Genomic DNA, 13,991 nt, shown 5'->3' on the forward strand with positions numbered 1-13,991 from the left:
CTCCCCACTACAACCTTCATACCTTTACTATCTCTCTTGTCCCGAAAACATACAACCAGGCCTTTACCGACCCGAACTGGCTGCACGCAATGCATGCTGAATTTACTGCTTTACAGGAAAACGAGACGTGGGATTTGGTTCCACGGCCAGTTGATAGTCCGGTCATTCGATGTATGTGGCTGTTTCGCCACAAATTTAAATCTGATGGTACACTCGAGAGGTATAAAGCACGGTTAGTTGTTAATGGGAAATCTCAAATCGTGGGGGTTAACTGTGATGACACATTTAGTCCGGTTGTTAAACCGGCTACCATCAGAACGGTCTTGTCACTGGCAGTCTCCAGATCGTGGCCTATTCATCAGTTGGACATAAAAAATGCTTTTCTCTATGGCCACCTTAATGAGACCGTGTTTATGCACCAGCCACCAGGGTTCGTTGATAAACGGTACTCGGGTTTTGTTTGCAGGTTGAAAAAGTCCTTGTACGAACTTAAACAGGCCCCCCGAGCATGGTATACACGCTTTGCCAATTTTATTTTATCTCATGGTTTCACCACCAGTGCGTGCGATAATTCCCTGTTTATTTACAACAAGGGTCATGAGATTGCATATCTGTTATTATATGTTGATGATATAGTTTTGACAGCTTCTTCGGATAGCTTCCTGCAACACATCATTCATACACTCTCAAGGGAGTTTGCAATGACTGATTTGGGTCAGTTGCATCATTTTTTAGGCATTAAAGTCACCCGCACCACTTCGGGTTTGTTTTTGGACCAGGCACAACATGCTAAAGAGATTATTCAGAGGGCCTCCATGGAATCCTGTAGACCTTGTGCTACTCCAGTGGATCTGTCTTCCAAGTTAAGTGCCACATATGGCCCGCTATTTCATGATCCAACATTGTATCGCAGTCTTGCCGGTGCTCTTCAGTACCTTACCTTTACACGTCCAGACATCTCCTACGCAGTACAGCAGGTCTGCTTATTTATGCATGAGCCTCATGATCCTCATTATGCGTTCATGAAACGCATCCTGCGATACATTCAAGGGACGATAGATTATGGTATACGTATGGTGAAATCTCCTACCCAGTCTCTTGTTGCATACTCTGATGCTGACTGGGGAGGATGTCCAGATTCCCAGCGCTGCACTAGTGGTTACTGTGTCTTCCTCGGTAACAATTTACTCTCATGGTGTAACACCCCGTGTTTTCGAATGTCAAAGTCAAAGTCAAAGTCCAAGTCAACTTTGACTTTCTTTGACTATAGTTAGTCTATTTTCAGTTTTATTTGTATTATGTGGAGTAAGTGTTGTAATCAGAAAGAATCGAAGTAATCGAATGCTTTATGAACGTGAACCGATTTACGACTGTGATTAGTAGGAGACGCAAGCCCCTTGAATTTGACGTTGGCGACTACGTACTCCTAAAGGTATCCCCTTGGAAGGGTGTAGTCAGATTCGGCAAGAAAGGGAAACTGGCGCCTCGATATGTTGGACCTTTTAAGATTCTGGAAAGGATCGGGAAAGTCGCCTACAAACTCGAACTACCGGAGGAACTCAGTAACGTCCACCCGACTTTCCATGTGTCAAACCTCCGAAAGTGCCTAGCTGATCATGATTTGATTGTACCTCCCGACGATCTTCAGGTCAACGAAACGCTACACTTTGTGGAAAAGCCCGTCGAAATCATGGATCGCCAAACCAAGCAACTCAGGCGCTCTCGCATCCCAATCGTGAAAATCCGATGGGAAGGCAAACGAGGCGCGGAGTTCACTTGGGAACTCGAAAGCGACATGAAGGCCAAGTACCCGCAGTTGTTCAAATAAAGATCTGAAGCGTCAAATTGGTAATTCACGGTGATGTGCAGTTTCGAGCCTAATTTCAGGACGAAATTCCCTAAACAAGGGGAGGCTGTAACACCCCGTGTTTTCGAATGTCAAAGTCAAAGTCAAAGTCCAAGTCAACTTTGACTTTCTTTGACTATAGTTAGTCTATTTTCAGTTTTATTTGTATTATGTGGAGTAAGTGTTGTAATCAGAAAGAATCGAAGTAATCGAATGCTTTATCAACGCGAACCAATTTACGACTGTGATTAGTAGGAAGTAACAATGCGATAAAGTTAACTAATCTATAATCAAACCGATCTAACTATCATCGAACTCGAATCTCGAATTATGCGAACCTTGGTTGTTGTATACGTGTCTGTGTGCTTTATGTGTTACCTGTGCGTGTTTAATTCATGTTTGGTGTGCTACTCAATCGAATCAATCGGAACTCGAATCGAAACTCGAAACTCAAATCGAATACAATCAAAACCGAACTACGACGAATGGTAACGTTGGAATAGGGTGAATCTGTAAGGTCTGTTTTTCGATAACGTTAGATTACTTTCAAAAGAATAATTTTCCGGACATCAAAATACCAACTTTGACACAAACTAAAAATTTTTACAAAATTTGGGCATGACCCGTTTGTAAAACGGACATGCCCCCTGTTTTTGACATAATAGACAATATTCACCTACGACCCTACTAGCTTTAAACTACCCAAACAAAACAACAAGTTTTCAAGTGTAAGACTTCTAACAAAGTAACAAAACATGGACCCAAAGCATGTATAAAAAACTAGCGGAAGCGTTTGGTATAATAAGGCTTGATCATGTGCTCGCTCCATATTCCCAAATCGCCTATAGCGGAGTTTTACCTACATTAACAATCAACATTCAAAAGGTTAGTTATCACCCTAGTTAAAAATCATAATTCTTTCGTTTAAGCTTTATCCTTACCAAACATTCTTACTTTTACGCATTCGACTACCCAAATAATTGGGTTAGGCATAGACACTCTCATCGAGAGTTAAGCATACACATTCGACCCGTTTAATTGGGTTGGCATAAACACTCTCGTTGAGAGTTAAGCATACATATTCGACCCGTTTAATTGGGTTGGCATAAACACTCTCGTTGAGAGTTAAGCATACATATTCGACCCGTTTAATTGGGTTGGCATAAACACTCTCGTTGAGAGTTAAGCATACATATTCGACCCGTTTAATTGGGTTGGCATAAACACTCTCGTTGAGAGTTAAGCATACACATTACTCTTCGTTAAATCCGCATAACGGATTCTAACTTTCACATTCATTATGGCATTCAAAGCTACTCGTTAAAAACGGATAGCGTTCGTCATTACTTGACACGACTTAATTTCAATCGGTCAACATATATAACTTAACACAACTTCGTTAGCATACCCAAATCCACAAGGGATTGTCGCGTACTTGCTACTTGTCACATTTGTTATACAAGAATAGTTCTATCTCAATTATATAAAAAGAGAATATAACAAGAATTTGTATGCAATGAATCTTACCTCGATCTTGTACACCTCCCGCTTTACTAGTGTTCGAGCTTTCTTCCTTCACGCCTACATTACAACATTCGTTTACTTAGTTAAATCAAGTCATTCCATCATTTTCTTCTCATACTACATATATAATCATCTCTTAAGCATTTTATCAAACACTTGGTGGGCATTGTATTTACAATCATAATGTACAAGTGTTCATAGCATGGATTTTACTTGATTAACTTTCTAGTTTAACAAGAATTGGTTAAATTCCTATCTTTCCTTCATCTTATGATAATTTGTCTAATTTCTTTATCACATTCAAGATCATGCAACAACTCGCAATTGTAAGCATATTATAAAAATCATCTTGTTCATGCAAGTCCTACAACATATGGGTATAACCCTAACCCTTTCAATAATCGAAATCAAACATAATTCTCAGTCTATTATGAGTTCGTATCTTACATTTGCACAAGAATTGCACCTAATTTCACGTTTGGGTCAAAAACCCATTTCTCATCACTCACTAAAACAGGATTTTCGACTTACCTATTGATGTTCGAGCTTAGATGGTTGACAATTCGGGTTCTAGCATTGATTTGGGCTCTCAATTTCTTCTTAATCTTGAGAATCCTTGAAAACTAGGGTTTTCCCCCTTTTTGTCTTGCTTCTGGTCGACTACAACACACATCAGTGTGTTTATTTTTGTGGTTTCACTAGTTTAGTGAAACTAATATTACATTTAACAAGTTCAGCCCCTAAGTTTCAAGTGTTGACATTTTTCACACTAACTTTCTTTCTTATTAATTAATATCATATTCTTTTAACTTGGTTAAATTTTCTATATTTTTATATACTTAAAACAACATAAATGGATAGCGTATTTTTGGGGTGTTACAAGTCTACCCCCCTTAAAAGAGGTTTCGTCCCCGAAACCTAAGCACATAACCAATTTAAATACTGACATTCCGAAGAGAAAAGGATAGTGTTTCCTCATTTCATCTTCTGCTTCCCACGTAAGATCCGAACCCCTCCGGTGCCGCCATTGCACCAACACCTGTTTAACAGCTTTGTTGCGGAGATTCTTCACTTTGAAGTCTTTAATGGATATCGATCTTTCAATATAGTTTAACCCCTCATCTAACTCAATGTCATCGAGAGGTACTAATGCTGTGTCATCCGCAAGACATTTCCTCAATTGCGACACGTGGAAGGTATTGTGAATCCCCTGTAGAGCAGGCGGTAATTCTAATCGATACGCAACCCTTCCAACCCGAGCTAGGATTTTAAACGGTCCGATGTAACGGGGACCTAACTTACCCCGTTTGCGAAAACGGATTATACCCTTCCATGGGGACACTTTTAGCAAGACAAAATCTCCGACTTGGAATTCAATAGGACGCCTTCTCTTGTCTGCATAAGCTTTTTGCCGATCTTGGGCTGCTTTCAACTTTGTTCTAACCATTTCAATCTTTTCATTCGTTACTGCTATTAAATCACTTGGTGCAATCTCTCTTTGTCCTACTTCGCCCCAACATACGGGAGTCCTACATTTTCTCCCGTATAGTAGTTCGTAAGGTGCCATTTGAATACCACTATGGTAACTGTTATTATAAGAGAATTCGACCAGTGGCAATTGGTCGTCCCAACTTCCCCCAAAATCTAAGGCGCACGCCCTCAGCATATCAACAAGTGTTTGAATGGTTCTTTCTGACTGGCCGTCAGTTTGAGGATGGTAGGCGGTACTTATGTGCAATTTCATACCCACACTCTCATGAAACCTTTGCCAGTAACGAGAAGTAAATCTAGTGTCCCGATCCGAGACAATCGACACGGGCACTCCGTGTCGGGATATGATCTCGTTCATATAAATTTCTGCCATCTTCTCGGAAGAGTAAGCTTCTTTGATGGGTAGAAAGTGAGCGCTTTTTGTAAGTCGGTCTACGATTACCCATATTGTATCGTGCCCTTTCTTTGTTTTAGGAAGCTTGGTTATCAAATCCATCGTTAGTTCTTCCCACTTCCATACCGGTATCTCCAAGGGTTGTAACTTCCCGTACGGTTTTTGATGTTCTGCTTTCACTTGGGAGCATGTTAAGCATTTCGCGACGTATTTAACTATGTCACGCTTCATGCCCGGCCACCAATAATTGGCTTTCAAGTCCCGATACATCTTTGTAGCCCCGGGATGGACCGAATATCGAGACTTATGTGCCTCGTCGAGCAAAGCAGTCTTGACTTCACAGAATCGTGGGATCCAAATCCGGCCGAACCGCCTCTTAAGTCCGGTCGAATTCTCTTCTAGATTATCGATCACACCTTTTAATCGTTCTTTCTTCAGGTCTTCCGCTCCGAGCGACTTTATTTGGGATTCGCGTATCGTCTCGAGTAATCTTGGCGTAACTGTCATCTTCATGGATTTCACTCGAAGGGGAGATGGATACTCCTTACGGATTAACGCATCGGCTACCACGTTTGCCTTTCCCGGGTGATAAAGGATATCACAATCATAATCTTTGATAAGTTCCAACCACCTCCGCTGCCTCATATTTAGGTCTTTCTGTTCAAGGAAGTATTTAAGGCTTTTGTGGTCCGAGTAGACGGTGCATTTTGCCCCATATAGATAATGCCTCCAAATCTTTAATGCGAACACTACCGCCGCCAATTCTAAGTCGTGGGTTGGGTAGTTCACTTCATGTGGCTTCAATTGTCGTGAAGCATAAGCGATAACTCTCCTTCTTTGCATTAGAACGCAACCTAATCCCTGGTGCGAAGCGTCTGAATAGACCACCAGGTCTTCGGTTCCGTCTGGTAATGTCAAGACCGGGGGACGTGATAGTTTTTCTTTTAACATTCGAAAAGCCTCCTCCTGTTCTTTTCCCCACACAAACTTCTCTTTCTTTCTTGTCAATTTTGTTAAGGGTAAGGCTATCTTGGAAAAATCCTGTATGAACCTTCTGTAGTACCCCGCAAGACCCAGAAAACTTCTTATCTCTGTTGGGTTTTTCGGAGAAACCCACTTCATTACAGCATCGATTTTTGAAGGATCAACTAAAACACCCTCCGAATTTATCACGTGCCCCAGAAACTGCACTTCCCTGAGCCAAAAGGCGCATTTTGAGAATTTTGCGTAGAGTTTCTCATTACGGAGAACTTCAAGTACTTCACGCAAGTGCACTGCATGTTCGTCTTTGCTTCGTGAATAAACCAGAATATCATCTATGAATACGATCACAGACTTATCCAACATGGGTCGGCATACACGGTTCATAAGGTCCATAAATGCTGCCGGCGCATTAGTTAACCCGAAGGACATAACTAAAAACTCGTAATGTCCATAACGGGTTCTAAATGCGGTCTTTGGAATGTCTTCTCCTCGTACCCTAACTTGATGGTACCCCGATCGCAGATCTATCTTGGAGAACCAACTCGCCCCTTGTAACTGATCAAAAAGGTCATCAATTCTAGGTAAAGGGTAGCGGTTCTTTATGGTCGGCATATTTAACTCCCTATAGTCGATGCACATGCGCATCGACCCGTCTTTCTTCTTAACAAATAAGACAGGTGCTCCCCAAGGCGACACACTTGGGCGTATGAAGCCCTTGTCTAGGAGGTCTTGTAATTGTGTCATTAATTCCCGCATTTCCGTGGGAGCTAATCTATAGGGAGCCTTCGCAACCGGTTTCGCACCCGGATTCAATTCGATATTAAATTCTACCTCTCGCTCGGGAGGGAGTCTCGGTAATTCCTCCGGGAATACATCCGGAAATTCGTTCACAATCTCAACATCTTCAAGCTTCGGGGAGCCTTGTTGAGTATTTACCACGTAAGCTAAATATGCTCTACTCCCATTAAGCACATATTTGGTAGCTTGAACGAGAGTACATAACTTTGCTTCCATCTTTCTTTCGCCTTGTACATTTAATCGTCTTCCACTTGGAGTTTGGAGAAGTATAGTTTTGGTTTCACAATTTATCTCCGCGTGGTTTAGAGACATCCAATCCATACCCACTATTACTTTAAATTCTCCCAAGATCATAGGTATGAGATCAATGGCAAACTCCTCATCCTCAATGGTTAGTTTACAATTCTTACATATTTCGTGCAGCAAATAATTTTTACTATCTGCTATTTCTACTTCTAAGGGCATCGACATTCGTTCAATCTTAAAGGAAGGATGTTGAACGATCTCGCTAGAGATAAACGACATAGTGGCTCCGGTGTCAAACAAAACATAAACCGGTATGGAATTTATTAGAAAGATACCTGAGACCACATTTGGCTGGGATTTGGCTTCTTCAGAAGTGATTTGAAACATTCTCCCTTTCGCCCTAGAACCCTCTTGCTTCTTATCTTCTTTCTTTGACTCTTGCTGAAGTTTTGGGCATTCCGACTTGATATGCCCCCTTTCAAAACAGTTGAAACAAGTCTTCGGGTTATTCGGGCATTGATAAGACGAATGCCCCTCCTTACCGCATTTAAAGCACCCCTTTTTGCCTAACAAACACTCTCCGGTATGGAGCTTCCCACAAGTCTTGCATGGTGTAATTCCACCTTTCGACTTACCCTTTCTTCCTTGATCCTGAAACTTCCCCTTTTTAGATGGACTAAAACTTGCACCCTTTTCACTCGGTCTCTTTTCATCGCGCTCTTCTTGCCTTTTAATCTCGATCTCTCTATCTCGTGCTAAATTAATGAGCTCCTCGAGGGTTTCACATTTTGAGGGAGTGATGAACTCTCTAATTTCTGCCTTTAACACGCCATAGAAACGATTTATCTTCATTCTTTCGGTTGTTACCAAATCCCCACAGAACTTCATCTTATCCATAAAAGTGTTTGATATTTCATTTACTGATTCGTTTTTCTATCGGAGGCGTAAGAAATCCTCCTGAATCTTGTCGATAGCCGACTGGGGGCAATGATATCTCATGAAGGGCCCCTTGAACTCTTGCCAAGTCATAACTTGCAGTCTATCTTCGCCTACTTCCTTGTTGTGCGCATCCCACCAATCTTTCGCCTGATGGGTTAGTAAACCGGTGGCGAACATCACTTGGTCCTCCTTATCGCACCGACTTCGTATAAACACCGCCTCTATATTCGAGACCCATCTTTGACATTCAACTGGATCAATTTTACCGTCATACGTCGTCGGATGGCATGCCATAAAATCCTTATAAGTGCACCTTCGTTCCTTATCTCGACCCTTGGATCCTTCGATTAATTCTTTCAATTCTTCGAACCTACTGGTCATCATAGCATCCACAACCCCCAGAACTCGGCTTTCTACTTCTTGAGCCAACCGTGGAAGATTGGCTTGCATAACCCCTTCCGCTACTTCCGTAACTTTGTTCTCGAATGCTTCTTGTCTAGCCACATCATTGTTATCATCATTATCATCATTAACATTTCTTGCATCAGCCATCTACACAAAATCATGTTTACACTTATTACGGATCATAGGCTTCAGCATATCGTTATTCATCAATCTGTGTCACTTATACTCGTTCTTACATTTCGAGTTTTATTTCATACATTCATTGTTTGTTTCATATCTTCACACACATTTCGTTCAACGTTTAATGGTTTTATACCATCATCATTATCTATTTATCCCTTACATGCTTAATCTGCCCCCACATCGACCCGACGAAATTGTGAATCCGGCTCCCGGGAAGTTCCGTTAATTAAATTTTTGGAAAAATTAAAGAAAATCGTGGGCTGGATCAGACAAGCCGTCGGCGACGGCTTACCAACCCGTCGGCGACGGGCTTTGTAAATGGTCGTCGGCCAAACTTCCCCGTCGGCAGATGATCAAGGCGTCGGCAGTGGGGGTGGTGTCGGCGACGGGAGGGCACCCGTCGGCGACGGCCCTTCGTTCAGCAAAAACACTGCAGATGGTTTTTGGCTGTTCCGGCTGTTTTCCGGGTCCGTTTTCAGCTTCCCGGGTCCCGGGATTTCTTATTTAACCCATCTTAACACTTCTTAACACAATAAATCTTACTTCTTAAACCGTGGCGCATTATACATGTTCATAATAAACGAACGTTAAAAGTTTTACCTCCTTGGCGATTTCGGAGCGAGCACATTTGCACGAGCCATTGGTTTGAGTTCGAGCACTTATACTCTTGCCGAATCCCTCAAACCTTGGCTCTGATACCAACTTGTAAGGTCCGTTTTTCGATAACGTTAGATTACTTTCAAAAGAATAATTTTCCGGACATCAAAATACCAACTTTGACACAAACTAAAAATTTTTACAAAATTTGGGCATGACCCGTTTGTAAAACGGACATGCCCCCTGTTTTTGACATAATAGACAATATTCACCTACGACCCTACTAGCTTTAAACTACCCAAACAAAACAACAAGTTTTCAAGTGTAAGACTTCTAACAAAGTAACAAAACATGGACCCAAAGCATGTATAAAAAACTAGCGGAAGCGTTTGGTATAATAAGGCTTGATCATGTGCTCGCTCCATATTCCCAAATCGCCTATAGCGGAGTTTTACCTACATTAACAATCAACATTCAAAAGGTTAGTTATCACCCTAGTTAAAAATCATAATTCTTTCGTTTAAGCTTTATCCTTACCAAACATTCTTACTTTTACGCATTCGACTACCCAAATAATTGGGTTAGGCATAGACACTCTCATCGAGAGTTAAGCATACACATTCGACCCGTTTAATTGGGTTGGCATAAACACTCTCGTTGAGAGTTAAGCATACATATTCGACCCGTTTAATTGGGTTGGCATAAACACTCTCGTTGAGAGTTAAGCATACATATTCGACCCGTTTAATTGGGTTGGCATAAACACTCTCGTTGAGAGTTAAGCATACATATTCGACCCGTTTAATTGGGTTGGCATAAACACTCTCGTTGAGAGTTAAGCATACACATTACTCTTCGTTAAATCCGCATAACGGATTCTAACTTTCACATTCATTATGGCATTCAAAGCTACTCGTTAAAAACGGATAGCGTTCGTCATTACTTGACACGACTTAATTTCAATCGGTCAACATATATAACTTAACACAACTTCGTTAGCATACCCAAATCCACAAGGGATTGTCGCGTACTTGCTACTTGTCACATTTGTTATACAAGAATAGTTCTATCTCAATTATATAAAAAGAGAATATAACAAGAATTTGTATGCAATGAATCTTACCTCGATCTTGTACACCTCCCGCTTTACTAGTGTTCGAGCTTTCTTCCTTCACGCCTACATTACAACATTCGTTTACTTAGTTAAATCAAGTCATTCCATCATTTTCTTCTCATACTACATATATAATCATCTCTTAAGCATTTTATCAAACACTTGGTGGGCATTGTATTTACAATCATAATGTACAAGTGTTCATAGCATGGATTTTACTTGATTAACTTTCTAGTTTAACAAGAATTGGTTAAATTCCTATCTTTCCTTCATCTTATGATAATTTGTCTAATTTCTTTATCACATTCAAGATCATGCAACAACTCGCAATTGTAAGCATATTATAAAAATCATCTTGTTCATGCAAGTATACAACATATGGGTATAACCCTAACCCTTTCAATAATCGAAATCAAACATAATTCTCAGTCTATTATGAGTTCGTATCTTACATTTGCACAAGAATTGCACCTAATTTCACGTTTGGGTCAAAAACCCATTTCTCATCACTCACTAAAACAGGATTTTCGACTTACCTATTGATGTTCGAGCTTAGATGGTTGACAATTCGGGTTCTAGCATTGATTTGGGCTCTCAATTTCTTCTTAATCTTGAGAATCCTTGAAAACTAGGGTTTTCCCCCTTTTTGTCTTGCTTCTGGTCGACTACAACACACATCAGTGTGTTTATTTTTGTGGTTTCACTAGTTTAGTGAAACTAATATTACATTTAACAAGTTCAGCCCCTAAGTTTCAAGTGTTGACATTTTTCACACTAACTTTCTTTCTTATTAATTAATATCATATTCTTTTAATTTGGTTAAATTTTCTATATTTTTATATACTTAAAACAACATAAATGGATAGCGTATTTTTGGGGTGTTACAGAATCATAGGAGATTGTATGTTAGATATAGTAGTTGGGACTGAAAGTAATTTGAATAGGAAACTCTATCGTGCTCGTCACGTCTTCAATCGAAATCGAAATATCGAAAATCGTCGCACCGAACACTCGAACCAGGCTGTTGATCGATCAGGCTGTCAGCCGATCAAACAGCCCAGCCGATCGGAAAGACTGTCCGATCGAGCAGGTTGTCCGATCGGGATGCCTGGCCGATCGGCCAGCCCTTTCCTCTTTTGGAGCCTATAAATAGGGCTGTCATTGTCACTCTTTACCACTTTTGGAAAGTTCTGACCGACCAGCTCGTGCTCCTCCTTTTTCCTCAGATTTCTTCCGATTTTGGTAAGTTTCCAACCTAAATCTTGTACTTCCTTAATCAAAACATGTTCCTACACCTTTTTATCTTTCAAATCTTGATTTCTAACCGTGAAATCATCAAGATCTAAGCATTCTAGGATGATGTCATCATGGTGTTCTTCAAGAACATCATGGTTTGGCCTCAATCCACCATGAATAGCTCGGATCTAACCGATTTCCACATAAACAAGTCAAGATCTACCGAAGATCTAAACATTTACATGATGTAAAGGATTGAAAGGAGGATTTCCAACTTTCTTTCAACTCATTTACACTCAATGCCTTCAAACCGGTAGAAACGGAGCTTGAGTCGACTCACTGATCATTCCAATGGTTGTGTGGTTCAAGATTCGGGTTCTATCTACGAGGTTCACCGACTTCGGGTTAAACGTTAAACTAGCGATCCGAACCGTTCACCGGCCGGACTTGGGTGATTCCTGTCCGAGCAGGAGAAACAAGTAAGAACGAAAGTGTCATAGTTCAACTCGTTGTCAAACTACCTCAACATAACGTCAATTAACAGAACAGCCAAGTGTTAGACGAACAGGCCGACCAGGTCAGGATGCTGACCGCACGGTTAGGCTGTTCGAAAGAACAGCCCAACCGATCGGACATGGCAGCCGATCGATCAGGCCAGCCGATCGGCTAGCATGTGGCCCCACACCTTGACAAATTCATGAGGTATGGTATTGAACGAAGTAATGACCGATCGAACAACCTAATCGATTGGTAAACATTACTCTTCGGATTATGAGATACTATGCTTCAACACTTAATCGATTTTCAACTCGTTCGACGCATTGGGATGCCAACCGATCGAACATGCTATCAGAACGAACAGGCTGTTCGATCGGATATGCTGCTCGGTCGAGTGACAACCTGATGAGAACTACTACTGAAGTTCTTGACCGAACGGATGAGCCGACCGATCGAACAGACCGTTCGATCGATCGACCTGAAAGGTAAGAACACTTCAGTGTTCTCAAATGCTACAACGAAAACTTCAAAAGTTCAAACCATCATACACAAACATATCAAAGGAAGAAACAATCCACTCGAACAGCCCAACCGATCGAGCCTACCGGCCGATCGGGCAGACTGTCCGAACGGATTGTCCAGCCGAACGAACAACCCACCCGATCGAACCTGCCGTTCGATCGACTAGGCTATTCGACCCACTTACACTTGCTTCCATTCTATGTGCATTCACCGTTATGCTATCGAACTGTTCAGGCTAACCCTACTCTCAAGCGCTCCCTTCAATCCATCAATCAATCGCTGTGAGTATACTCGATCCCTTTTTGCTTTTAGCACTTTTGGGTGTTACATACGTTACTTATCAAAATCACTATCGAACACACTACTCAACTATTTGAACGCTAACCGACTCGCATGTATTACGTGACTGAATGAATGCCTGTTGATTGTGTTTACACGTGGAATGCTGTCTACCTGCCTTAACGACGTAGTACTATAGTTTGGACTCAGCACCCGTTCACACGGGGGTTGTTAAGGACAATTACTTGCATGGATTACGGTGGTAATCATGTATTGTGAACCGTCTCGGACGGTCAACCCGCAATCATTGGTATCGATAGGTCCATGTCGATAATTAACATGCTTCGTTTTCCTCTGTGTACGTGCTGGTTATGCGTAAACTATTCGAACTCTATATGCTATATCAAACTTGTATGCTCACCTTTACATTTATGTATTGACTGTATTTTAACGTATGTGACAGGTGTTTAAGATGTTTGCTTGCTAGGAAAGCGAGGCTAGAATAAAGCTCTAGAGGCCTCCAACAAATAGTTGTCTGTCAGGAACGAGCAACTAGAGCATAGTTGTCTGTAGATCTTGTCAGGTTGGGTCTTTAGGAGCATTTGAACAATATTTACGTTTTGTATTAAATTAAATCTGAGTTGTCGGAACAGAATTACTTGTTTGGATGTTATCTGTAATAATGTATTTGTCTATTCGGGATACGGTATGGGACGTTGATGCGTGTGTAGTGTAATATATTTTAGATATATATTTTAAGCCATTTTTACACTTTTTAGCCAAGTTTTAAATTTATAAAACACGATATTTACTAACACTAAACACACATATGGGCAAGTGCACCCATCGTGGACGTAGTATAGTGTTGGTAAGATACCGAGATCGTCCAAGGACACAAGAGCTTTTAGTACCGGTTTATCCTCAACGTCTAATCA

At 41.1% G+C, this 13,991-nt stretch overlaps 1 protein-coding gene and 2 long non-coding RNA genes across 3 annotated transcripts; all 3 read right to left on the reverse strand.

Annotated features, from left to right (window-relative positions):
• Positions 1–2,429: 2,429 nt before the first annotated feature.
• LOC110939404 lies at positions 2,430–4,025 on the reverse strand. The gene is made up of 3 exons (XR_002592234.1): positions 3,902–4,025; positions 3,374–3,427; positions 2,430–2,705 (listed from the first exon to the last, which is right to left on the reverse strand). It is a non-coding gene; the product is annotated as an uncharacterized LOC110939404 (long non-coding RNA).
• Positions 4,026–4,184: 159 nt separating this feature from the next.
• LOC110943983 lies at positions 4,185–8,171 on the reverse strand. The gene is made up of 5 exons (XM_022185712.1): positions 6,938–8,171; positions 6,373–6,571; positions 5,626–6,255; positions 4,314–4,956; positions 4,185–4,193 (listed from the first exon to the last, which is right to left on the reverse strand). Exons 1-5 carry the CDS (start codon positions 8,169–8,171, stop codon positions 4,185–4,187), a joined length of 2,715 nt encoding a protein of 904 aa, XP_022041404.1.
• A 1,415-nt stretch (positions 8,172–9,586) lies between these two features.
• LOC110939405 lies at positions 9,587–11,181 on the reverse strand. Its single transcript, XR_002592235.1, has 3 exons — positions 11,058–11,181; positions 10,531–10,584; positions 9,587–9,862 (listed from the first exon to the last, which is right to left on the reverse strand). It is a non-coding gene; the product is annotated as an uncharacterized LOC110939405 (long non-coding RNA).
• Positions 11,182–13,991: the final 2,810 nt, after the last annotated feature.

Source organism: Helianthus annuus, chromosome 5 (genome assembly GCF_002127325.2).
Source record: "Helianthus annuus cultivar XRQ/B chromosome 5, HanXRQr2.0-SUNRISE, whole genome shotgun sequence".
NCBI classification, from domain to species: domain Eukaryota; kingdom Viridiplantae; phylum Streptophyta; class Magnoliopsida; order Asterales; family Asteraceae; genus Helianthus; species Helianthus annuus.

Coding starts and splice junctions, on each gene's coding strand:
- LOC110943983 (XM_022185712.1), bottom strand. CDS start 8,171: ATGAAGTTCTGTGGGGATTTGGTAACAACCGAAAGAATGAAGATAAAT. Junction 6,256..6,372: donor AAAATCGATGCTGTAATGAA/GTGGGTTTCTCC, acceptor AAAATTGACAAG/AAAGAAAGAGAAGTTTGTGT. Junction 4,957..5,625: donor TCGACCGGACTTAAGAGGCG/GTTCGGCCGGAT, acceptor TTATAATAACAG/TTACCATAGTGGTATTCAAA.